This window comes from Staurois parvus, unplaced genomic scaffold, assembly GCF_062004578.1.
Source record: "Staurois parvus isolate SC_StPar_1 unplaced genomic scaffold, SC_StPar_1.0 ptg000854l, whole genome shotgun sequence".
NCBI lineage: Eukaryota > Metazoa > Chordata > Amphibia > Anura > Ranidae > Staurois > Staurois parvus.
The window spans coordinates 215,659-243,157 of record NW_028318650.1 but is presented as its reverse complement, the minus strand read 5'-3'; the positions used below and the strand labels follow the sequence as shown (position 1 = coordinate 243,157).

At 45.5% G+C, this 27,499-nt stretch overlaps 1 protein-coding gene across 1 annotated transcript in view; it reads left to right on the top strand.

Annotated features, from left to right (window-relative positions):
* Positions 1 to 27,499, top strand: part of LOC149443513 (uncharacterized) — a 246,550-nt gene that overhangs the window by 212,229 nt on the left and 6,822 nt on the right. The window contains exon 30 of the mRNA XM_089655603.1: positions 18,383 to 18,424. Coding sequence (XP_089511729.1) covers positions 18,383 to 18,424 — 42 coding nt within the window. The remainder of the gene's footprint in view (positions 1 to 18,382; positions 18,425 to 27,499) is intronic.

Below are 27,499 nucleotides of genomic sequence, written 5' to 3'. Positions count from 1 at the left end.
AAAAATGGGAAGATTTTGTACACCATAGGAATATATATGAAGAAATGCCAGGAGAAGATTCTTAATTTTATATAGATGGAAGTAAGAGAAAAATGCAGAGTGGGAGGGAGGAGGGATGGGGTAGGGCATAAGGGTAGAGGGAAGGGAAAGGAAGAAAAAGGAGGTAACAGAAAGAAAATAAGAGTAAAAATATTATATGAGAATGTAGATGAAATGCATTATGCTCTTCTTTCATGTTCCCCTGTTTTTTTTTCTTTTTTTCTTTTTTCCTTTCTCTTTTTATATGTAATTATAAATGTGAAAATTTAATAAATATTTGAATAAAAAAAAAAAAAGAATATTCTCCCTGCTCTCTGTAATGAGGTCAAAGACGTACTCCAGAAGATGTTGGAGGGTGGTGTAATCGGAGGGCCTGTAGTTCCTTGTGTGTTCCAGTAGCTTTTGTTTGAAAAAAAAGAGGGTGGTTTATGCTTCTGAATGTCCCTGATGGACCCTGATGAAGTCACGGGACAGTGACGTAACGCATAGGTCTATTAGCGGTGCGTGGTGGTGGTCGCTGCCATTTTGGTACACCCTGGAAGTATAAACCCATATCAATGCATGTGTTTGAGGCCTGAATTCAACTGATGTGATGTAAGTGTTCATTTGGCATTTCTCCATTAAAGTTTTTGCTTTAAAATTACTACACTATGGGGGTACTCTCTCTTTTTCCTCTGGGGTGCGTCTGAGCCGGCTGATGTTCCTGTGAAAATGATTACCAGGTTCAACACTACTGAAATCACTACGGTCATACGGTGAGGAAGGCCATATTCCTGTGATCGGTGTGATTCTATCATCTTGGATATCTATTAAGGGTCCTGGGAGTGTGAGGCCTGAAAGCTGTGTGGCCCCTTGGGGTCTTGGCGTGGAGGTGAGGAGGCATTTTAGCCGGTGACGGATTTATCATTCATTTCACATAGTTGCTTTGTTTGGAGTTGGCGGTCTATTTACATGGACTTTATGCTGATTTGATGATCACTTATGTTTATTTCGATGGTCACTCGTTCTTTGTTATATGTCACGTTGCTTTAATTATTTTTTGTGCTTATTGACGCACATTTATTTCCACTGTGCGTTTTTCACTGGCATCAATCTTGATTATAAGGTGCATTTTAGTTTCATGCACCTTGTATGATTTGTTTTGCACATATATTTTTTTGCTTTTTGATGTTGTCAGTTTTCTTGTCACGACGCTTTTTGTGCCTTTTATTTAGGACGTGTTAGTCCTATTATGTTGAATACATTATTTATGTTCACATGTTGATTATTGTGCACGTTGTTTTCATCACAATCTATATTGCACTTAGTTTAGTCTGGTTTCAGGCCTTTACATTTTTATGTATTATTTATGATGCGTTTATAGTTTCATGATCCTTGTATGATTAATTTTGCATATATTTTTTGCCATTTGATTTTGGCACAGTTTTCTTTGCATGGTGTTTTGCGCACATTTATTTAGGACGTGTTAGTCCTATTATGTTGAATACATTATTTATGTTCACTTGTTGACTATTGTTCACGTTGTATTTCATCACAATCTATATTGCACTAAGTTTGATCTGGGTTCAGGCCTTCACATTTTTATCTATTATTTATGTTCACTTGCTGATTATTACTCATGTTGTGTTTGTCACAGTTCATATTTCACCTAATTAGGTCTGGATTCAGGCCTTTATACTTATCACCTCTGTTTTGGGGTTATTTTTTCTGTTCCCCCACTCTTCGAATTATTGTGTCCTTAGTACTACTGATATTAGCGTAACACCATTTTATTTGTTATGCTTCTGAATACTTGTCTTCATCAGGATGCCTACTTGTTACCCAAGGTAGAGAGGTCTTTAAGGTCCCCAGGGAAGGCCTGTTTCTTTTCTACCTTGGATTTAATAAGAGGATACTGGCAAATGCTGGTCAAGGAGGATGATCATGAAAAGCCTGTCTTTATAGCTACCATGGACTTGTTTGAGTTAATTTGAATGCTTTTTGGTTTAATTAATACTCACAATGGTTTTGAAAGGTTAATAGGGCACTGCTTAGGAGACCTTCATTTTTACTTAGTTCTTATCTATTTGGATGATATTATCACATTCTCCAAAACCTGTGGAGAAAGCCTTCAACATGTAGATGAGAAATTTTCCCACTGAGTCAGTTGGACTCAAACTCAAACCCAGTAAGTGTTATCTGTTGCAAAATCAAATAAAATATCTGGGACATACCTCTGAAGCCAAAGGAGTATCCCAAAACCCCAAACCATCATGGAATTACACTCGTCTTTATAGCTGGTGGGCTACTATTACTGGTATATACAAAAGTTTGTTTGAATTGTTGCCGACTTGGAGACAGGCAATTAGTTCACAATCCCAAGCACAGCAGTGGCAGAAAACTGGAAGTGGGAATCGAGTTTGTGACGTGTAGAACAACAACATTTAAGACTGCCCAGTATAAGATATTGTTTCAGAAAAGGAAGCTGGGCTCCAGAAGTGGTTAAACCCAAATCCGGTGCCCCTTTGTGTTTTTACTGGAGGCTCCTTACTGTCTCCACCAGAAACAACAGACCCAGATTTTGGGAAGATGAACCAGGTGTTGGAGATTCCTCTGGAATGATATCTGCCTAAGGTAGAAGCCCTGAGTGACTCCCTTTGGAAAAACAATGGCTGGCCAACTTTGCTCCACTTTTGAATGATTAACTAGTTGTGAAAACTTTGGTTAGCCAGGCTTGCTCTATTGTGATGATCAACCTGTGATCACTAAATTATTTCCAGCTTGCCTTTTAATAGTAAACAAAGCAGTCACATGCCCACTGCTTATTATTGGCACTAGAAGGAGCCCAGGTTAGGACTGACACGGGAGATCATGTGACCGGAACAGGCTGAAAATAAATACGTATACAGATCTTTCTTACGTAGGTTAGTCAGATTAGGGATTAGAAGGGGGAAGGGAGTATTTTTAAGAATAGTTAGGTAAAGCCTCAAATTCTACTTTAAGCTTCACCCCTTCAATTAGGGATTCCTTAGGGTTCTGGAGAGCCATGCTGCTGGATCCATCAAGGGAAGGTATGTCTACCAGTATTTATCAGTATCTATCAGTAATGAGAAGAGTTATTACCAGCAAAAGAACCATATATTTAAAATATTACTAAACCCACAACAGTAAAAACAGTCTGTATATGCAGTAAAGCATGCTTGTTATACCCACTGTGGACCCTAAGGGGTTAATCCTCTGCATTGTGTAAAAAGGCCATTTGATCCTGACTTCTCTGCTTCTCCTCTTGTTCAAATGTCCACGCCTTATCTCCTGATAGGACAAACTGAACCATAGACATTTTGCACATGCTCAGTTTAGTGTGTATTGCTAGAGAGGTTTTGTTTTTTTCTTGGGAGAGTGCATGTGATTAGCACAAGGTCAATCAGCACTGTCCAGACAGAGGTCAGGGGTTCTGCATCCTCCTACAGCAGAAAGAAAACTCCTTCTACAAGCTTTAATCAGTGTTCTGCTGAACACTGATAGAATTCACAAGATTGCTATATACTGCTGATGAGAAAAGGTATATAGCAGTTTAAATTTACTAAAATATTTGCATTTCTATGTTGTGTGTACTGTGGGAGACCGGATATAGTGAATGCGGGGTCCGGGGAGACCAGATATAGTGAATGTGGGGTCCGGGGAGACCACATATAGTGAATGCGGGGTCCGGGGAGAGCGGATATAGTGAATGCAGGGTCCGGGGAGACCAGATATAGTGAATGCGGGGTCCGGGGAGACCAGATATAGTGAATGCGGGGTCCGGGGAGAGCGGATATAGTGAATGCAGGGTCCGGGGAGACCGGATATAGTGAATGCGGGGTCCGGGGAGACCAGATATAGTGAATGCAGGGTCCGGGGAGAGCGGATATAGTGAATGCGGGGTCCTGGAAGACCGGATATAGTGAATGCAGGGTCCGGGGAGAGCGGATATAGTGAATGCAGGGTCCGGGGAGAGCGGATATAGTGAATGCAGGGTCCGGGGAGACCAGATATAGTGAATGCAGGGTCCGGGGAGACCAGATATAGTGAATGCGGGGTCCGGGGAGAGCGGATATAGTGAATGCAGGGTCCAGGGAGACTGGATATAGTGAATGCAGGGTCCGGGGAGGGCGGATATAGTGAATGCGGGGTCCGGGGAGGGCGGATATAGTGAATGCAGGGTCCTGGGAGACCGGATATAGTGAATGCGGGGCCCGGGGAGAGCGGATATAGTGAATGCGGGGTCCGGGGAGAGAGGATATAGTGAATGCGGGGTCCGCGGAGACCAGATATAGTGAATGCGGGGTCCGCGGAGACCAGATATAGTGAATACGGGGAGAGGGGATATAGTGAGATGTGGTGTCCAGGGAGAGCAGATATAGTGAATGCGGGGTCCGGGGTGAGAGGATATAGTGAATGCAGGGTCTAGGGAAAGGGGATATAGTGAATGCGGGGTCCGGGGAGAGCGGATAAAGTGAATGCAGGGTATGGGGAGAGCGGATATAGTGAATGCGGGGTCCGGGGAGAGAGGACATAGTGAATGCGGGGTCCGGGGAGAGCGGATATAGTGAATGCAGGGTCCGGGGAGAGCAGATATAGTGAATGCGGGGTCCAGGGAGAGCAGATATAGTGAATGCGGGGTCCGGGTAGAGAGGATATAGTGAATGCGGGGTCCGGGGAGAGGGGATATAGTGAATGCAGGGTCTGGGGAGAGCGGATATAGTGAATGCGGGGTCCTGGGAGACCGGATATAGTGAATGCAGGGTCCGGGGAGAGCGGATATAGTGAATGCAGGGTCCGGGGAGACCAGATATAGTGAATGCAGGGTCCGGGGAGAGCGGATATAGTGAATGCAGGGTCCAGGGAGACTGGATATAGTGAATGTAGGGTCCGGGGAGGGCGGATATAGTGAATGCGGGGTCCGGGGAGGGCGGATATAGTGAATACAGGGTCCTGGGAGACTGGATATAGTGAATGCGGGGCCCGGGGAGAGCGGATATAGTGAATGCGGGGTCCGGGGAGACCAGATATAGTGAATGCGGGGTCCGGGGAGAGCGGATATAGTGAATGCGGGGTCCGGGGAGACCAGATATAGTGAATGCAGGGTCCGGGGAGAGCGGATATAGTGAATGCGGGGTCCTGGAAGACCGGATATAGTGAATGCAGGGTCCGGGGAGAGCGGATATAGTGAATGCAGGGTCCGGGGAGAGCGGATATAGTGAATGCAGGGTCCGGGGAGACCAGATATAGTGAATGCAGGGTCCGGGGAGACCAGATATAGTGAATGCGGGGTCCGGGGAGAGCGGATATAGTGAATGCAGGGTCCAGGGAGACTGGATATAGTGAATGCAGGGTCCGGGGAGGGCGGATATAGTGAATGCGGGGTCCGGGGAGGGCGGATATAGTGAATGCAGGGTCCTGGGAGACCGGATATAGTGAATGCGGGGCCCGGGGAGAGCGGATATAGTGAATGCGGGGTCCGGGGAGAGAGGATATAGTGAATGCGGGGTCCGCGGAGACCAGATATAGTGAATGCGGGGTCCGCGGAGACCAGATATAGTGAATACGGGGAGAGGGGATATAGTGAGATGTGGTGTCCAGGGAGAGCAGATATAGTGAATGCGGGGTCCGGGGTGAGAGGATATAGTGAATGCAGGGTCTAGGGAAAGGGGATATAGTGAATGCGGGGTCCGGGGAGAGCGGATAAAGTGAATGCAGGGTATGGGGAGAGCGGATATAGTGAATGCGGGGTCCGGGGAGAGAGGACATAGTGAATGCGGGGTCCGGGGAGAGCGGATATAGTGAATGCATGGTCCGGGGAGAGCAGATATAGTGAATGCGGGGTCCAGGGAGAGCAGATATAGTGAATGCGGGGTCCGGGTAGAGAGGATATAGTGAATGCGGGGTCCGGGGAGAGGGGATATAGTGAATGCAGGGTCTGGGGAGAGCGGATATAGTGAATGCGGGGTCCTGGGAGACCGGATATAGTGAATGCAGGGTCCGGGGAGAGCGGATATAGTGAATGCAGGGTCCGGGGAGACCAGATATAGTGAATGCAGGGTCCGGGGAGAGCGGATATAGTGAATGCAGGGTCCAGGGAGACTGGATATAGTGAATGTAGGGTCCGGGGAGGGCGGATATAGTGAATGCGGGGTCCGGGGAGGGCGGATATAGTGAATACAGGGTCCTGGGAGACCGGATATAGTGAATGCGGGGCCCGGGGAGAGCGGATATAGTGAATGCGGGGTCCGGGGAGAGAGGATATAGTGAATGCGGGGTCCGGGGAGAGCGGATATAGTGAATGCGGGGTCCGCGGAGAGCGGATATAGTGAATGCGGGGTCCGCGGAGACCAGATATAGTGAATGCGGGGTCCGCGGAGACCAGATATAGTGAATGCGGGGTACGGGGAGAGGGGATATAGTGAGATGTGGGGTCCGGGGAGAGCAGATATAGTGAATGCGGGGTCCGGGGTGAGAGGATATAGTGAATGAGGGATCCGGGGAGAGAAGATATAGTGAATGCAGGGTCTAGGGAAAGGGGATATAGTGAATGCGGGGTCCGGGGAGAGCAGATATAGTGAATGCGGGGTCCGGGTAGAGAGGATATAGTGAATGCGGGGTCCGGGGAGAGGGGATATAGTGAATGCAGGGTCTGGGGAGAGCGGATATAGTGAATGCGGGGTCCGGGGAGAGCGGATATAGTGAATGCAGGGTCCGGGGAGACCAGATATAGTGAATGCAGGGTCCGGGGAGAGCGGATATAGTGAATGCAGGGTCCAGGGAGACTGGATATAGTGAATGTAGGGTCCGGGGAGGGCGGATATAGTGAATGCGGGGTCCGGGGAGGGCGGATATAGTGAATGCAGGGTCCTGGGAGACCGGATATAGTGAATGCGGGGCCCGGGGAGAGCGGATATAGTGAATGCGGGGTCCGGGGAGAGAGGATATAGTGAATGCGGGGTCCGCGGAGAGCGGATATAGTGAATGCGGGGTCCGCGGAGACCAGATATAGTGAATGCGGGGTCCGCGAAGACCAGATATAGTGAATGCGGGGTACGGGGAGAGGGGATATAGTGAGATGTGGGGTCCGGGGAGAGCAGATATAGTGAATGCGGGGTCCGGGTTGAGAGGATATAGTGAATGAGGGATCCGGGGAGAGAAGATATAGTGAATGCAGGGTCTAGGGAAAGGGGATATAGTGAATGCGGGGTCCGGGGAGAGCGGATATAGTGAATGCGGGGTCCGGGGAGAGAGAGGATATAGTGAATGCGGGGTCCGGGGTGAGAGGACATAGTGAATGCGGGGTCCTGGGAGACCGGATATAGTGAATGCAGGGTCCGGGGAGAGCGGATATAGTGAATGCAGGGTCCGGGGAGCGCGGATATAGTGAATGCAGGGTCCGGGGAGACCAGATATAGTGAATGCAGGGTCCGGGGAGAGCGGATATAGTGAATGCAGGGTCCAGGGAGACTGGATATAGTGAATGTAGGGTCCGGGGAGGGCGGATATAGTGAATGCGGGGTCCGGGGAGGGCGGATATAGTGAATGCAGGGTCCTGGGAGACCGGATATAGTGAATGCGGGGCCCGGGGAGAGCGGATATAGTGAATGCGGGGTCCGGGGAGAGAGGATATAGTGAATGCGGGGTCCGGGGAGAGAGGATATAGTGAATGCGGGGTCCGGGGAGAGAGGATATAGTGAATGCGGGGTCCGGGGAGAGCGGATATAGTGAATGCGGGGTCCGCGGAGAGCGGATATAGTGAATGCGGGGTCCGCGGAGACCAGATATAGTGAATGCGGGGTCCGCGGTGACCAGATATAGTGAGATGTGGGGTCCGGGGAGAGCAGATATAGTGAATGCGGGGTCCGGGGTGAGAGGATATAGTGAATGAGGGATCCGGGGAGAGAAGATATAGTGAATGCAGGCTCTAGGGAAAGGGGATATAGTGAATGCGGGGTCCGGGGAGAGCGGATATAGTGAATGCAGGGTATGGGGAGAGCGGATATAGTGAATGCGGGGTCCGGGGAGAGAGAGGATATAGTGAATGCGGGGTCCGGGGTGAGAGGACATAGTGAATGCGGGGTCCGGGGAGAGCAGATATAGTGAATGCGGGGTCCGGGGAGAGCAGATATAGTGAATGCGGGGTCCGGGGAGAGCGGATATAGTGAATGCGGGGTCCGGGGAGAGCGGATATAGTGAATGCGGGGTTCGGGTAGAGAGGATATAGTGAATGCGGGGTCCGGGGAGAGCAGATATAGTGAATGCGGGGTCCGTGGAGAGCAAATATAGTGAATGCGGGGTCCGGGGAGAGCGGATATAGAGAATGCGGGGTCCGGGGAGAGCGGATATAGAGAATGCGGGGTCCGGGGAGAGCGGATATAGAGAATGCGGGGTTCGGGTAGAGAGGATATAGTGAATGCAGGGTCCGGGGAGACCGGATATAGAGAATGCGGGGTCCGGGGAGAGCGGATATAGTGAATGCGGGGTCCGGGGAGACCGGATATAGTGAATGCGGGGTTCGGGGAGAGCGGATATAGTGAATGCGGGGCCCGGGGAGAGCAGATATAGTGAATGCGGGGTTCGGGGAGAGCGGATATAGTGAATGCGGGGTCCGGGGAGAGCGGATATAGTGAATGCGGGGTCCGGGGAGAGCGGATATACATAATGAATGCGGGGTCCGGGGAGAGCGGATATAGTGAATGCAGGGCCCGGGGAGAGCGGATATAGGGAATGCAGGGTTCGGGTAGAGAGGATATAGTGAATGCGGGGTCCGGGTAGAGAGGATATAGTGAATGCGGGGTCTGGGGTTTAGTAACACTTTAAGAGCTTAAGGAAGGTATGCTTTACATGGTCTCCTTTATGTAAACTCTGGACTCCTGTTGTAACCTGTATCTGCTGTTATTTGTTCCCTACTGTTTTGGAAGTAGATTTGATGACATGAAGTATTGCTGTATGTGCTGGTTTCTTTTGATAAAAGATCCCTTAAAGGAACAATTGCATTGCCTTCTTGTCTTGATACCTCCACTAAGAAGTAAGCACCTACTACACTTTCCCCACTAAAATCACTCTGTCCCAAAGAGATTCTTCAGAATCATTTGACTTCTTCTTTGTACACAAGCATGTTTGCCTTGACTCTGTCATCGAAAATTATGATTCCATATAACCTTGGGCCACTTGAGAATGTAGAACAGCAGGTAAGGCAACATTCCCAGAGTTGATTGGCCAAAGGGGATAGATATAGTGAATGCGGGGTCCGGGGAGAGTGGATATAGTGAATGCGGGGTCCAGGTAGAGTGGATATAGTGAATGCAGGGTCCAGGTAGAGCGGATTTGATGACATGGAGTATTGCTGTATGTGCTGGTTTCTTTTGATAAAAGCTCCCTTAAAGGAACAATTGCGTTGCCTTCTTGTCTTGATGCCTCCAATAAGAAGTAAGCACCTACTACACAAGCATGTTTGCCTCGACTCTTTCATCGAAAATTATGATTCCATATAACCTTGGGCCACTTGAGAATGTAGAACAGCAGGTAAAGCAACATTCCCAGAGTTGATTGGCCAAAGGGGATGGGTTCAGCCCATAGTCATACCTCCATACATTGAGCAAACTGAGTAATACAGTTGCAAGAAAAAGTATGTGAACCCCTTGGGATTACGTGGAGTTTTGCATGAATTGGGCATAAAATGTGCTCTGAACGTCATCTAAGTCACAACTAGAGATGAGCGAATCGAACCAGGCGAACCGGAATTCGAGTCGAATTTCAGGAAATATTCGATTCGCGTCGAATCCGAAATTTTGCCTACTTCGGGTGCGCGAATCGAACATTTCCCGATCAGCCGGCAAAAGTGTCCCTGCAGTGAGCTCCGCTATTTCTGACAGTTCTCTGACAAAAGGAACACATGTACAGCGGTTGAAACATTGTATCTATTAGTTTCCATTTAGGATACAGATGTTTCAACCGCTGTACATGTGAAGAAGCTGTCAGAGAACTGTCAGAAATAGAGGAACTCTGCACATACACTTTTTGCCGGCTTGGAATTATTCTTCTTTTCATCCTACTTCTTCTTCTTCTTCTTCTTCTTCATCCTCATCCTCTTCTTCTGAGGATGAGGATGAGGATGAAGAAGAAGAAGAAGAAGAAGAAGAAGAAGAAGAAGTAGGATGAAAAGAAGAATAATTCCAAGCCGGCAAAAAGTGTATGTGCAGAGTTCCTCTATTCTGCAGATACACTTAGAGGAGCTCTGCAGATACACTTAGAGGAGCTCTGCACATACACTTTTTGCCGGCTTGGAATTAATCTTATTTTCATCCTACTTCTTCATCCTCATCCTTATAAGAAGAAGAAGAGGATGAGGATGAAGAAGAAGAAGAAGTAGGCAAAAAGTGTATCTGCAGCGCTCCTCTAAGTGTATCTGCAGAATGTCATTTATGGAAAAGAATAGATACAATGTTTCAACCGCTGTATGGAGGGAATGTCATAGAACTGTCAGAAATAGACTATTAATGACAGTTCTGGGACTGTCCTTCCATACAGCGGTTGAAACATTGTATCTATTTGTTTCCATAAATGACATTCTGCAGATACACTTAGAGGAGCGCTGCAGATACACTTTTTGCCTACTTCTTCTTCTTCTTCATCCTCATCCTCTTCTTCTTCTTATAAGGATGAGGATGAAGAAGAAGAAGAAGTAGGATGAAAATAAGATTAATTCCAAGCCGGCAAAATGTGTATCTGCAGCGCTCCTCTAAGTGTATTTGCAGAATGTCATTTATGGAAACAAATAGATACAATGTTTCAACCGCTGTATGGAAGGAATGTCCCAGAACTGTTAGAAATAGTCTATTTCTGACAGTTCTATGACATTCCCTCCATACAGCGGTTTCAACCGCTGTATGGAGTGAATGTCCCAGAACTGTCAGAAATAGTCTATTTCTGACAGTTATGGGACATTCACTCCATACAGCGGTTGAAACCACTGTATGGAGGGAATGTCATAGAACTGTCAGAAATAGACTATTTATGACAGTTCTGGGACATTCCTTCCATACAGCGGTTGAAACATTGTATCTATTTGTTTCCATTAATGAATCCATTTATGGAAACAAATAGATACAATGTTTCAACCGCTGTATGGAAGGAATGTCCCAGAACTGTTAGAAATAGTCTATTTCTGACAGTTCTATGACATTCCCTCCATACAGCGGTTGAAACCGCTGTATGGAGTGAATGTCCCAGAACTGTCAGAAATAGTCTATTTCTGACAGTTCTGGGACATTCCCTCCATACAGCGGTTGAAACCGCTGTATGGAGTGAATGTCCCAGAACTGTCAGAAATAGACAGAAACTGTCACAGAACTGTCCTTCTTCTCATCCTTCTCCTTCTTCTCATCCTTCTCCTTCTTCTCATCCTTCTCCTTCTTCTCATCCTTCTCCTTCTTCTCATCCTTCTTCTCATCCTTCTCCTTCTTCTCATCCTTCTCCTTCTCCTTCTTCTCATCCTTCTCCTTCTTCTCATCCTTCTCCTTCTTCTCATCCTTCTCCTTCTCCTTCTTCTCATGCTTCTCCTTCTGCTTCTCCTTCTCCTTCTTCTCATCCTTCTCCTTCTTCTCATCCTTCTCCTTCTTCTCATCCTTCTCCTTCTCTTTCTTCTCATCCTTCTCCTTCTTCTCATCCTTCTCCTTCTTCTCATCCTTCTCCTTCTCCTTCTTCTCATCCTTCTCCTTCTTCTCATCCTTCTCCTTCTCCTCATCCTTCTCCTTCTTCTCATCCTTCTCCTTCTTCTCATCCTTCTCCTTCTCCTTCTTCTCCTCCTTCTCCTTCTCCATCTTCTCATCCTTCTCCTTCTCCTTCTTCTCATTCTTCTCCTTCTGCTTCTCGTTCTCCTTCTTCTCATCCTTCTCCTTCTTCTCATCCTTCTCCTTCTTCTCATCCTTCTCCTTCTTCTCATCCTTCTCCTTCTTCTCATCCTTCTCCTTCTTCTCATCCTTCTCCTTCTCCTCATCCTTCTCCTTCTCCTTCTTCTCATCCTTCTCCTTCTTCTCATCCTTCTCCTTCTCCATCTTCTCATCCTTCTCCTTCTTCTCATCCTTCTCCTTCTTCTCATCCTTCTCCTTCTCCTCATCCTTCTCCTTCTCCTTCTTCTCATCCTTCTCCTTCTCCTTCTTCTCATCCTTCTCCTTCTTCTCATCCTTCTCCTTCTCCATCTTCTCATCCTTCTCCTTCTCCTTCTTCTCATCCTTCTCCTTCTTCTCATCCTTCTCCTTCTCCTCATCCTTCTCCTTATCCTTCTCCTTCTTCTCATCCTTCTCCTTCTCCTTCTTCTCATCCTTCTCCTTCTCCTTCTTCTCATCCTTCTCCTTCTCCATCTTCTCATCCTTCTCCTTCTCCATCTTCTCATCCTTCTCCTTCTCCATCTTCTCATCCTTCTCCTTCTCCTTCTTCTCATCCTTCTCCTTCTCCTTCTCCTTCTTCTCATCCTTCTCCTTCTCCTTCTTCTCATCCTTCTCCTTCTTCTCATCCTTCTCCTTCTCCATCTTCTCATCCTTCTCCTTTTCCTTCTTCTCATCCTTCTCCTTCTGCTTCTCCTTCTCCTTCTTCTCATCCTTCTCCTTCTTCTCATCCTTCTCCTTCTTCTCATCCTTCTCCTTCTTCTCATCCTTCTCCTTCTTCTCATCCTTCTCCTTCTCTTTCTTCTCATCCTTATCCTTCTCCTTCTTCTCATCCTTCTCCTTCTCCTTCTTCTCATCCTTCTCCTTCTTCTCATCCTTCTCCTTCTCCTCATCCTTCTCCTTCTTCTCATCCTTCTCCTTCTTCTCATCCTTCTCCTTCTCCTTCTTCTCATCCTTCTCCTTCTCCGTCTTCTCATCCTTCTCCTTCTCCTTCTTCTCATCCTTCTCCTTCTGCTTCTCCTTCTCCTTCTTCTCATCCTTCTCCTTCTTCTCATCCTTCTCCTTCTTCTCATCCTTCTCCTTCTTCTCATCCTTCTCCTTCTCCTCATCCTTCTCCTTCTTCTCATCCTTCTCCTTCTTCTCATCCTTCTCCTTCTCCTTCTTCTCATCCTTCTCCTTCTCCATCTTCTCATCCTTCTCCTTCTCCTTCTTCTCATCCTTCTCCTTCTGCTTCTCCTTCTCCTTCTTCTCATCCTTCTCCTTCTTCTCATCCTTCTCCTTCTTCTCATCCTTCTCCTTCTTCTCATCCTTCTCCTTCTCCTTCTTCTCATCCTTCTCCTTCTTCTCATCCTTCTCCTTCTTCTCATCCTTCTCCTTCTTCTCATCCTTCTCCTTCTCCTTCTTCTCATCCTTCTCCTTCTTCTCATCCTTCTCCTTCTCCTCATCCTTCTCCTTCTCCTTCTTCTCATCCTTCTCCTTCTTCTCATCCTTCTCCTTCTCCATCTTCTCATCCTTCTCCTTCTTCTCATCCTTCTCCTTCTTCTCATCCTTCTCCTCATCCTTCTCCTTCTTCTCATCCTTCTCCTTCTCCTTATTCTCATCCTTCTCCTTCTCCATCTTCTCATCCTTCTCCTTCTTCTCATCCTTCTCCTTCTTCTCATCCTTCTCCTTCTCCTCATCCTTCTCCTTCTTCTCATCCTTCTCCTTCTCCTTCTTCTCATCCTTCTCCTTCTCCTTCTTCTCATCCTTCTCCTTCTCCATCTTCTCATCCTTCTCCTTCTCCTTCTTCTCATCCTTCTCCTTCTCCTTCTTCTCATCCTTCTCCTTCTTCTCATCCTTCTCCTTCTCCTTCTCCTTCTCCTTCTCCTTCCTGATCTCCAAGGGCATTTAAATTAAAGGTACAGTGTTCTGCACTAATTTAAAGGCTCTCTGAAGCCTAGAAACCCTTTTTATAAGCCATCTTCGTAGCGAAGAAATTCGCATCGAATCGAATTTCATACTGGAATTCGCCGAATCAGCCGAATCGAATTTTTCAATACTTCGCTCATCTCTAGTCACAACAATAGAAGAACACAGTCTGCTGAACATAATACTACACAAACATTAGATGTTGCCATGGTTTAATTGCACATAACATATAAACATTCACAGTGCCGGGAGGAAAAAGTATGTGAGGCCCTAGCTTAATGACTTCTCCCAGAGCTAATTGGAGCCAGGAGTGAGTCAACCTTGACTCCAATCAGTGTGATGATATTGGATGTGTTGCTAACAGCTGTCCTGCCCTTAAAAAACACACACCTGTTTTGGGTTTACTGGTTTCAAGAAGCACTGTCTGATGTGAACCATGCCTCGCAGAAAAGAGCTCTCAGTAGACCTACGATCAAGAATTGTTGACTTGCATGAAGCTGGAAAGAGTTACAAAAGTATCTCCAAAAACCTTGATGTTCATGTGTCCACGGTAAGACAGACTGTCTACAAATGGAGAAAGTTTAGCACTGTTGCTACTCTCCCTAGGCGTGGTCGTCCTGTAAAAATGACTGCAAGAGCACAGCGCAGAATGCTGCATGAGGTAAAGAAGAATCCCAGAGTGTCAGCTAAAGACCTACAGAAATCTCTGGCACATGCTAACATTTTTGTTGACACATCTACAGTAAGGAAAACATTAAACAAGAATGGAGTACATGGGAGGACACCACGGAGGAAGCCATTGCTGTCCAAAAAGAATATTGCAGCACGTTTGAAGTTTGCAAAAGAGCAGCTGGATGTTCCACAGCACTACTGGCAAAATATACTGTGGACAGATGAAACCAAGATTGAGTTGTTTGGGAAGAACATACAACACTATGTGTGGAGAAAAAAAGGCACAGCACACCAACATCAAAACCTCATCCCCACTGTGAAACATGGCGGAGGGAGCATCATGGTTTGGGGCTGCTTTGCTGCCTCAGGGCCTGGACGGATTGTTGTCATTGATGGGAAAATGAATTCCAGAGTTTATCAAGACATTTTGCAGGAAAACGTACGACCATCTGTCCGCCAACTGAAGCTCTGCAGAGGATGGGTGATGCAACAGGACAATGACCCAAAGCATACAAGTAATTCAACAAAACAATGGCTGCAACAGCACAGAATACGCCTTCTGGAGTGGCCCAGTCAGAGTCCTGACCTCAACCCGATTGAAATGCTGTGGCATGACCTTAAGAGAGCGATTCACACCAGACATCCCAAGAATATTGCTACACTGAAACAGTTTTGTGAAGAGGAGTGGTCCAAAATGACTCCAGATCGTTGTGCAGGTCTGATCTGCAACTACAGGAAACGTTTGGTTGAGGTTATTGCTGCCAAAGGAGGGTCAACCAGTTATTAAGTCCAAAGGTTCACATACTTTTTCCTCCCTGCACTGTGAATGTTTACATGTTATGTGCAATTAAACCATGGCAACATCTAATGTTTGTGTAGTATTATGTTCAGCAGACTGTGTTCTTCTATTGTTGTGACTTAGATGACGTTCAGAGCACATTTTATGCCCAATTCATGCAAAACTCCACGTAATCCCAAGGGGTTCACATACTTTTTCTTGCAACTGTATCTATTCTGAACATGGTGGTTTGCTGAATTTTTTTTGTCTGTTTTTCTCCTCTTTTATTTTATAGCTAATATCCAAAATTATCTAAGTTCTTAGTCATTATTTTTCTAATCTTCATCTTGTTTGAAAGATTGTTGTATTGTGTCACCTGCATCTGTGTGCTCAGCCCTAAATTCACTGTATTTTCTGCATGAGACTGCATCCAGAAAATCATTTGCCTGCCAGAGAATGGGACAAGTATGATTGAGTAAAGATCAGATTATCAGTGTAAGATAGCAGATCTGCCAGACAGGAATCTGTGTGTATGTATAATTACCTAGCAGACCAGTAAACTTACAAACTGCAAAGTGGTGGCAATCTATTCCAAGTCATGGGTCTGATGTATGTGGGGATGTATGTAGCCAAACTTTACCATTTTGGGCAGAATGGTTTAGCTGAGAACCAGAGAGAAGAGTACTGTGGATAGATGCATCGGCTACCCTTGATGACACTTACCTGATGACGTGTGAAGCTTGCTGCACATTTTGTAGCAGATTTTCAAAAGGTGGTGGTTGGTGCTTATTTGCACAATCTGAGTTGTTGGTAAAGGAATTTTAATACATATGGGCTTTATAAGACTTTTTTGCACTTTGTCAGCCCTTTATGTTATTTCATATCACTATACTTTATTTTTATTGTGATATTATACTGCACTTTAGAATTGATGTATTTATATTTATGTTGATTTTGCACTTTATATAGATATGTGATAAATTGTTGCACTCTGCTTGTTAGCGCTGTAGGTGATTATCTTTGCAGTTCATTTCTTAGGCTGTTCAAATTATGGAGATATTGATGTTGGCCAGACTTATCCCCTTCAGCCAATCTCCTCTGGGGATGTTGCTTTTCCTGGAGGACAGGTTCTGATTTCTAAAGTGGCCCAAGGTCATATAAACCCACCAATTCTGATGATGGGGTCAGGGATGTAATTTTCAACACCAGTGAATCAGTCTGGTTGCAGCAAATCCATGCAACATATGGCTACTGCAAGCAGGCCCCACATAAACATTTTGTTGATCGCTGAGTGACTCTGTACAACAGAAGCTCACCATTTTATATGTGCACAGAGCTCAAAAAGTGTATTAGTAGAAGAAATTTGTTCTATCTCCCTTCAACTAATTTTTTGGATTTTATTACAGATGAAACATAATTTCTGTTATCTAATAGAAAAATGTTTTAAGACACTATGGATCCTTGATGAATACCAACCTCTTCCTCAATGCCAGGCTGTAGGCAGGGTAAGGTAACAGGTAACAGTGGTCAACTTGTGAGGTGACAGTTGACCACTGTTACCTGTACCCAAACCTTTCAGAAATGTATTGGCATCTAAATGCTAATTTGTTAAATTTTTAAACTCAAAATCAGTCTATTCAGATTCTAAATTGTAAATATTTGCTAGCTTCTAGGACTATTGAATTTAGAAAATACTGTATTTGTAAGAGAGTAAAAAGACCAGTGAACTAAACGCACACCTGCGATATCATACCACTTTTAGATTTTAATGTCACATTTTAACTGATAATATCACCCCACTTCTATGTTTACGATACTCCTGTTTTTACCCAATTTTCTAAAATTCTATTCCCTTTAAGACAAATATGTATAATTGATCTTTTAAAATGTTTCTAAATTGCTATTATAATTTTGGGATAGTTGCAAATGTACAGAAATGTAGGTCTCAATATATTTTGTGTTTTTTCTTAAAAAAAGTTTAACAGGTATAACATTTAACTTTACTATAGCCTTTTTAAAGTATAACTTAAGGCAAAACCTTTTTTTTTAGTTTTGGATAGAGTGGAGAGGGATTAGAACACCTGGCATGTTTTTATTGCTGTCTGTGTCCCCATTAGGGAGAACTCGCCCTCTCTAATTGACCTGTTCACTGTTCTCATCAAAAGTGAAAAACTGAAAAACAATCCCAAATTTGGGGTTGCCCCCAAAACAGAAATAGAGAGGAAATATTCCAACAGGGACACCAGTCCCAATGTATTTTCTTAACTTTTAGGGATTTTCTCTCACTTCATTTTTTGGTTATAGGACAGGAAGCAAAGGTAAATTTGAGTACATTAGTACAAAAATATCACTCTCTAAACATTAAGAATGGAAATATTCAATTCAGACCATTGATGTACAAATATTAGATGACAATATAAAGTTCATCCTTAGGACCATTCAAAAACGTATGCACATCATCAATGTACCTTTGCCACTAAATAATTAGCACATCCTGCTTATCCCTTCCAAAACCTGACATTTACTTGAGTTTTTTAATGCTGAATAAAATATGCTGGTAATTTAATTTATTTAGTAGCACTTTAGTACTGTTTAAGTGGTGTTTAGAAGCATTTGTGAGTGTTAGCATTGTAGCGTTTTTACAGTACATGTAGGAAGAAAAAAAAAAAAGCTATAAAAAAGCTGTTAGGAGCGTTTTAGTAGCGTTCAGCATTTTTTTTCTGCTGGAAAAATGCTACCAAAAACTCTAAAACATTGAAGCTTGATAAACGCTACTAGCCTAAAATAGTGTGCATGAACACATGGGATAAAACTATTTAGCCTCTAAATAGTGCTAGTCCTCCCAAATACTTTGTGCTTATCTCTAAACCCTGCACATGGAGGAAGGGGTGTTTTCAAAAAAACAAAATCACAAAAATATAACAAAGGTAAAATAAGCCTATTATCTTTCTCTTACTTATTTGGAATTTTAAACAAGTTTGTTTAAGTAGGTTGTAGAAGATTATGGGTTTGGTTTTCTTATATTGGCCTCTCTATAGTAAAAACATGCATACAGCTTTGTTCAGTGTTGTGAAACCTATTGCATTTATCTTTCCAGCGGGCAAAGAAAAAACGAAAATGGAAAATGAAAAAAAGAAAGGTAAGAGAGATTTGTAAAATGAGGATGATGCAAACTCTACTGCAAATGTACACAAAACGCACATAAAATTACTATGTGATGCTTATGAAACAAAACCAAAAGTTCTGCTGATGCTAGGGAATCTGTGGTTGGATGGAGAAAAGCAGAGTTATCAGAAGAGAGGAGGGGAACAATGGTGAAGCGGTGACCATCAGCCTTGATCATGGTAGGAAAAGTTTTTCACACTGGCACTTTCTGCCATTGTGGAGTAATAGAGAACTCTTGAACACCCGGGAGGCAATAGGCATCTGCCTAGGTCACTCTGCAGGTGTTTCACTAAAATAATAACTTCGAACAGGCTGTCGGTTACACTAGTATACATGCATTACAGCTAGATTCCCAAAGGTTTAATGCACATACCGTATTTTTCGCCGTATAAGACGCACTTTTTCTTCCCCAAAACTGGGGGGGAAATGTCAGTGCGTCTTATGGAGCGAATATGGAGCAGCCGGTCCGGTATTTCCACCGCGGCCGTGTCAGAATACCGGGCCGGCCGCTCAGCTCTGCAGCGGGACCTTACCTGTTCCTCTATCCAGCGGCGCGCTGTCTTCCCGGCTTCTGTAGTGTGGGCACTGGGCATGACAGCCGGGTGCCAAGTGCGCATGCGCAAGAAGCGGTGCTTTTTGTGAATGGTAAGGCGGTACCTGGGACACATGACAGATCCCAGAAGCCGCCAGACCAATCACAAAGCGCAAGTGCTTCTCGCTCATGCGCACTGGGCACCCGGCTGTCATGCCGAGCGCCATTACAGAAGCTGGGAAGACAGCGCGCCGCTGGATCAAGGAACAGGTAAGATGAAAAAAAAAAAACTCTGCGGAAGTAAGAGCGGGTACCTGTCAAATTCAGGTACCCGCTCCCCACCTCCCCAAAGGTCAGCAGTCATCTGTACTGTCCGCAGTCTCTGGTCATCCCTGTGCTGTCCGCAGTCTCTGGTCATCCCTGTGCTGTCCGCAGTCTCTGGTCATCCCTGTGCTGTCCGCAGTCTCTGGTCATCCCTGTGCTGTCCACAGTCTCTGGTCATCCCTGTGCTGTCCGCAGTCTCTGGTCATCCCTGTGCTGTCCGCAGTCTCTGGTCATCCCTGTGCTGTCCGCAGTCTCTGGTTATCTCCTGTACTGTCTGCAGTCCATTAGTTCAGAATTTTTTTTTTTCCTGTTTTCTGCCTCTAAAACCTAGGTGCGTCTTATGGTCAGGTGCGTCTTATACGGTGAAAAATACGGTAATACCCAATAGATTTGCTTGTTTTGTAATTAATAATTTAATTATTCTTCTGCCATTCCCATAATGGACATTTGTTAAAAAAAAAAAATGCAACTGAGGCTTCAATTTTCCATCTATTGAAGTCACATAAGACAATGGATAAAAGATTCAAAGTGTTAAAAGCCTCTCTAGAGATTAGTGAATACTCATACTGTATACGGAATCCTTTTTTTATTTAGAATCAGATTATTGTACCTTTTTGCCTGACAAGGGTTCACTCTGGTACCTGCCAACATCCCTATACTCCCTATAACAAAATGTGAAAATAATGCTCGAATATGTTGGGACTTTAATGGCAGAAATACATCAATTGTTTTGAAAATTACATCAAACTGTATTATATCAACAAACAAAAAAAGGTACTATAAAAGGTTTCATAGCTGTTATTTTTTCATACAAATGCACTGCGCTACCATTACAATACATTTAATCACAGAGTTGTTACATGGAAGCTTGATATGCAGAAATTATTGTAAGATACGTAACACATTTCAGAGTCAATTAGACCCTTCTTCAGGGATAAACCTGCAAGAGGTGCAGAGCAATCTATAAAATTAAAATTACATTTTTTTAGAACAGACATATCATTGTACTGTATTACATTGTCATATTTGTATGAGTGTGTGATACACTGTAATAAACAAATGAAGACTAGACAGCACAGTGGCTAAATGGTTAGCACTTCTACCGCCTGGCAGTACTGGGGTCGTTGGTTCAAATCCCAACCACGGCGCCACCTGCCTGGAGTTAGCATGTTCTCCCTGTGCCTGTGTGGTTTTCCCTCCAGTACTCCGGTTTCCTTTCACACTCCAAAGACATGCTGAGAGGTTAATTGGATCCTGTATAAATTGGCCCTAGTATGTGTATGTATGAATGTGAGTTAGGGACCTTAGATTGGATGCTCTCTGAGGGTTAGGGACTGATGTGAATGTACAAACTATGTATGTAAAGCACGGAGTACATTGACGGTGATATATAAGTACCTGAAATAAATATAATAGAAAACCAGCCTTATCATAAGAACTAAGCAGTTTGCCACCGTTCCTCTCTCTGCTGAGTAAAAAAGCCACGTGTGGCTCGCCAAACAGTCACTGAGGCCAGCTATATGCCACCATGTAAGGGGAGGTATATTAGTACCAAGGTGCCACAAAATTAATAATAGTAGCAGGAGTGAGTATAGATCACTTACCAAAAGACATTTATTGTAGGTGTATTTACCAAAATTTTTGAGACAACCATATGGAATAGGGAACACATTGAATGTATCCAAAAGTAGGGCAAAGCTTTCTACAAATAAAAAAATATAATAAGTGCTGTATGGCCTCAATCTTTACCCCTGGTAATTCTGGCCTATAAAATGTGCTTTTAAGTTCCCAATCCCTCAAAACATTATTGTCCTTTGTCTCAAGGAGAATCATTTTTGGGTTTATAGAAGGAGCCTGTCTGCTTTCTCCCTCTTGAATGGCCTATCCAAAAAGGAAATAGAGGTGTAACTTGAAGCTTGTAGGGCCCCCAAAGGTTGACCTGGGGCCCCCACTACCTTCCACCACACGCCAAGATATGATAGCTGTATGGTGGCTGTCTCTCTCTTCTCTCTCTTGCCATCTGCACGTGCACACAAGGTGGCAGGTTTGCATGTAAAAGAGGAAACTCAACAGGCCCATTAACTTCCAGATCCACGTACAAGCCCACCGCTTTCACCTAGCGGCTCACAGTGTGGCCTGCCTGCCCCCACCTTGTGTGCACGTGCAGAACTGAGCAGGGGCAGGAGGGGGGTACTATACTGGGCTGGTGGGGGGCTGATCAGAGGGTGTGCCACTACCGATAGCACACCTTTCTTTTTTTGTTGACCTCTCTCATGGCCAGGCTGCAGTGATATGGAGGTGTAGGATATTAGGGAAAAGTAACATCCCCTTTCCTGGTAATGACACATGCCCTCCTGCCTCCTCTTGGTATTGACAGATGACCCCTCCTTCAAGAGACCCCCACTTCAGCTAATCATAGATGACCCCCTCTTCCTGTGAAGACAGATGACTTCCCCTCCTGGTAATGACACATGTCCCCCCACCACGAAATGACAGCTGGCCCCCTCCCCCCTCCAGGTAATGACATATGACCCCCCCCCACCAGGTAATGACAAATTACTTCTTTCCCCCAACAGACAATGACAGGTGGCCTCCTTCCCCCCACCAGGTAAGGACAGATGACCCCCCCCCCTCCCCTACCAGTTAATGACAGATGACCACCCTGGGTAATGACAGATGACCCACTTTCCCCACAAGGTAATGACGGATGCCCCCCCCATCTCCCCCACCAGGTAATGACAGATGACCCCTCCCCCACCAGGTAATGACAGATGACCCCCCCACCAGGTTATGACAGATGACCCCCCCACCAGGTTATGACAGATGACCCCCCCTCCCACACCAGGTAATAACAGATGACCCCCTTCTCCCCACCAGTTAATGACAGATGACCCCCTCCTCCACCAGGTTATGACAGATGACCCCCCCTCCCCCCACCAGGTAATAATAGATGACCCCTCCCCCACCAGGTCATGACAGATGACCCCCCTCCCCCACCAGGTCATGACAGATGACCCCCCTCCCCCACCAGGTCATGACAGATGACCCCCCCTCCCCCACCATGTCATAACAGATGAACCCTCCGCCACCAGATAATGAAAGATGACCCCCTCCCCCACCAGATGATGATAGTTACCCCCTCCCCCACCAGGTAATGATGGGTGACCCCCACCTTCAGGTGCCCTCCTCCTAGTAATGACACATGCCCCCCCCCGGAAATTACTGATCCCCCCCCACACCATCCTGGTAATGTCACATTATCCCCCCCATGCTGACAATGAGAGTTTCTCCATCCAGCTCCCCCTCTGCTCATCCTGCTCAAACTATCACAGTAAAATCTGCAGCCCCTGGAGCTATAAATAAAAAAAGACTGACAATTTTGAAAAAAAATGCATTTTCTTTGTTTCTGTTATAATATTTTGCAAATATATAATCTTTATACACAAATTTAGTCCAAAATGTATTCTGCTCCATTTCTTTGGTGAGAATAACCCAAATCTGTGTTTATTATTTAGTTAGTAGGAATATCTAAGTACCTGTATATCTAAAAATTGATAAATCCTGATGTACTGATTGCTGATCTTATTTCTTGAGGCCCAAAAACACCAGGTTAGTACAAATATCCAACAAATGACCCCTCTTTGGAAAGTAGTCTAAGGTATTTAGTAAGAGGCATGGCGAGTTTTTTGAAGTTGTCATTTTTTGGTCAGAATTTTGTGGAGAAGAAGAAATGAAAAACAAACTCACTTTTTTTTTACATTCTGTCACCAATGTAGTACAGTGTCACCCTATAACTGGTGTGGTGGTGATCAGGGACACAGACTGGTGACAGTATGAAAAAAAAAAAGTAAAATAAAATCATTTTAACATTTTTTAAATTAAAAAAAAAAAATTTATTACAGTTTTTTACATTTTGTAATGATTTTTTTTCTACTCCTGTGAGTAGAGCAATACAATGTTACCATAGTAACACTGTACTACTCTGAGCAAGTGATCAGGATTTTTTTTACTTACACACTATGATTGCTTATACCAACAAATTTCATTGGTATAAGCAAGCAGTTTTAATGAAAGAAACTGATTCATTCGGTATTTTTTTTATATGATCAGCTGTGATTGGCCCAGTCTCTACATGTGATCACTGTGACCAATCACATGTAGCAGCACAGTTGTAAGCAATAAATGGCATTAAAGGAAGCCGTTCATTGTTTACAACTGTCATGTGCGATTGGTCACAGCGATCACATGACGTTGGCAGCAGGCCAGTGTAGTAATCTGTCATCGACCATGTCCGGTGGACACAGCGGTGACAGATCGTATTGGAGTGTGGCCTGTGGGGCATGCGTGAAGTGTGATCCTGGAAGAATGTCATAGTACAATAGGCCGGGCGGGAAGGAATTAAAGAAATTGCTTACTTTTTATGTTGCCCTTTGGGCCACTCCAAAAATGGCCACTCCTCATGAACAATAACTTTTAAATGTTTTTCACTTTGACACATGTCCTCCAGATCAGTGTCCAGCCCCAGTGCATTTTCTACCCCTTGCCTTTTAGCATGTGAATGGGTCCTCTGTTATTTTACAGTTTGGTTGGGCAGCTGGATGTAGTAAAACTGTGGCTCAGCTGCCCATTTTTACCTTTCCACGACAGTCCATCTGAAAGAGGCCTATCTCATGACCAGTTATATCTATTATACCTAGCACCAGGTGCTTGTTTTCTATATGTTTAACCCCTTGCCTACCGGGCACTTATACCCCCTTCCTTACCAGGCCAATTTTCAGCTTTCAGCGCTGCCGCACTTTGATTGACAATTGCGCCGTCATGCAACATTGTACCCATATGAAATTTTGATCATTTTTTTCTCACAAATAGAGCTTTCTTTTGGTGGTATTTAATCGCCACTGGGCGCTTTACTTTTTGCTCTATAAATTAAAAAAAGTGCAAAAAATTTGAAAAAAAAAAAAAAGTTTATTTGTTTCTTTTATAAAATTTTTCAAACAGGTATTTTTTCTTCTTCACTGATTTGCGTTGATGAGGCGGCACTGATGGGCACTGATAGGCGGCACTGATGGGCACTGATAGGCAGCACTAAAGGGCACTGATAGGCAGTACTAATGAGGTGGCACGGATAGGCGGCACTGATAGACAGCACTAATTAGGGGTCACGGATAGGCGGCACTGATATGCAGCACTGATAGGCGGCACTGATAGGTGACACTGATTATGGGTACTGATAGACGGCACTGACTGGCATCACTTCTGGGCACTGACTGGCGGCACTGACTGGCACAACCCCTGGGCACTGACTGGTGGCACTGACTGGCAGCACTGCTGGGCTGCACTGGTGGGCGGCACTGGTGGGTGGCACTGGTGGGCACAGGTGGGTGGCACTGCTGGCACATGTAGGTGGCACTTCTGGGCACAGGTAGGTGGCACTGCAGAGTGGCACAGGTGGGGGCACTGCTGGGCACAGGTGGGGGCACTGCTGGGCACAGGTGGGGGCACTGCTGGGCATGGGTGGGCGGGGCTAGTGGGCGCACTGCTGGGAGGAACTTGCGGGGGTCACTGCTGGGCACCGATCATCAGGGCACTGATCATCAGTGCCCTGATGATCGGTGCCGATCCCCGCTCTGACAACTGCTGGTTCTCGGCAGTACTTTCCTCACGATCTGACAGCGTGAGGAAAGTGCAGCCGAGAACCGGCACTTGCATTTTCCTGTGATCAGCGTGTCATTGGACACCGCTGATCACGTGGTAAAAGGCCGGTGGGATCGGCCTTTCACCACATCTCGTGATCAGCTGTGTCCGTAGGACACAGCGATCACGGAGATCGCCGGGTGCGCGCCCCCTGGGGCGCGCAGGAGAGCGCGTTCTGGGAGGACGTCATATGACGTCCACCCAGAACTAGCCGGCCGCGGTGCAGCCGTCATTCGGCTATGCGCGGTCGGCAAGTGGTTAAATACTTACGGACCTTCCCAGGTCCAAAATTTAATATTGAGCACAATTATTTTCAGCCTCCACAACAGTCCCATTTTCTCATGTTGGCCCATGGGAAAATAGGTTCCCCCCTCCCCCTCTTGATCAGAGTCTGTGCAAAATTAGAGAAATATGATTTTTTGATAGAGAATTCAGGAAAATATGTCTACCACTGTGTTTTCATTTGTCATTCCCAAGCATTAGAGAAAATCTGGACATAGAGTATCAAGCACCAAGCATACCCTCATTGCTTGCACACAAAATATTCTTTTTCTTCCATTTGTAAAGATTTTTCTTTTTGCAGCCAGTAAGATGACATATCTTAACCCCTTGTCCTTCAGAGGATTTACCCCCCCCCCCCTTTCCTGACCATGCCATTTCTTGCAATAAGGCGCTGCGTTACTTTAACTGACAATTGCGCGGTCATGCAATGCTGCACCCAAAATAAATGTATGTCCTTTTTTTCCCACAAATACACATTTCTTTCGGTGGTATTTGATCACCTCTGAATTTTTTATTTTTTGCGCTATAATTTTAAGAAAAAAAAACAATATTTTTTACTGTTTGCTATAAAACATATCCAGTCTCCTATATGTTTTTGGCGGCGAGAATCACTATAGCCAAATATTGGTAAGAGTTGGTGGTCCCGCTTGACTACGTCAAGGTTACATTAAACTGGATTATGGTCACTAATAGACTCACCTGCATTCTTCAATATTGGGAAATTTGAAAGAATCTGATATCCATGGATCCGCTATATCACGGTTCCTTAGAAGCCTTGAGTAAACCCTCCTCGTTTATACCTTTGTTCTTCTTTTCCTTTCCTTTTTTTCTTTTTCTCCTTTGTTCTTCTTTTCTTTTCACAGTACAGAAATTGAAAGTGGAGGTCTCTGGTACCTCTTAAGGCTTTTGGTCCACTCATAATCTCAGAACAACTTTGCAATCCTTTCCCTTTCCCCCCTTTCTTCCATCCCCTGCCCCTGTTCTTCTTCCCCACCTTGCGGTTGTTGCTACCGTTTTTTATATTGTTATTGATATATGTTGCTTTATCATTACCAGGTTATCTCTGTCTGGCCTTTAATGGGCTGGATTAGTCCTTTTGCATTTATAGTTGATTGTCATTATCTCCAACAATGATATAATCTGCATCTGAATCCATAAGTATCTTTCCTGTTTGTATATCTGACAATGAGTCATGTCTTAAAGTGTTACTAAACCCCGGACCCCGCACTCACTATATCTGGTCTCCCCAGACCCCGCATTCACTATATCTGGTCTCCCCAGACCCCGCATTCACTATATCTGGTCTCCCCAGACCCTGCATTCACTATATCTGGTCTCCCCAGACCCTGCACTCACTATATCTGGTCTCCCCAGACCCCGCATTCACTATATCTGGTCTCCCCAGACCCCGCATTCACTATATCTGGTCTCCCCAGACCCTGCACTCACTATATCTGGTCTCCCCAGACCTCGCATTCACTATATCTGCTCTCCCAGGACCCCGCATTCACTATATCCGCTCTCCCCGGACCCTGCATTCACTATATCCGGACTCCCCGGACCCTGCATTCACTATATCCGGACTCCCCGGACCCTGCATTCACTATATCCGGACTCCCCGGACCCTGCATTCACTATATCCGGACTCCCCGAACCCCGCATTCACTATATCCGCTCTCCCCGGACCCTGCATTCACTATATCCGCTCTCCCCGGACCCTGCATTCACTATATCCGCTCTCCCCGGACCCCGCATTCACTATATCCGCTCTCCCCGGACCCCGCATTCACTATATCCGCTCTCCCCGGACCCCGCATTCACTATATCCGCTCTCCCCGGACCCCGCATTCACTATATCCGCTCTCCCCGGACCCCGCATTCACTATATCCGCTCTCCCCGGACCCCGCATTCACTATATCCGCTCTCCCTGGACCCCGCATTCACTATATCCGCTCTCCCCGGACCCCGCATTCACTATATCCGCTCTCCACGGACCCCGCATTCACTATATCCGCTCTCCACGGACCCCGCATTCACTATATCCGCTCTCCCCGAACCCCGCATTCACTATATCCGCTCTCCCCGGACCCTGCATTCACTATATCTAGTCTCCCCGGACCCTGCATTCATTATATCCGGTCTCCCCGGACCCTGCATTCACTATATCTAGTCTCCCCGGACCCTGCATTCACTATATCCGCTCTCCCCGGACCCTG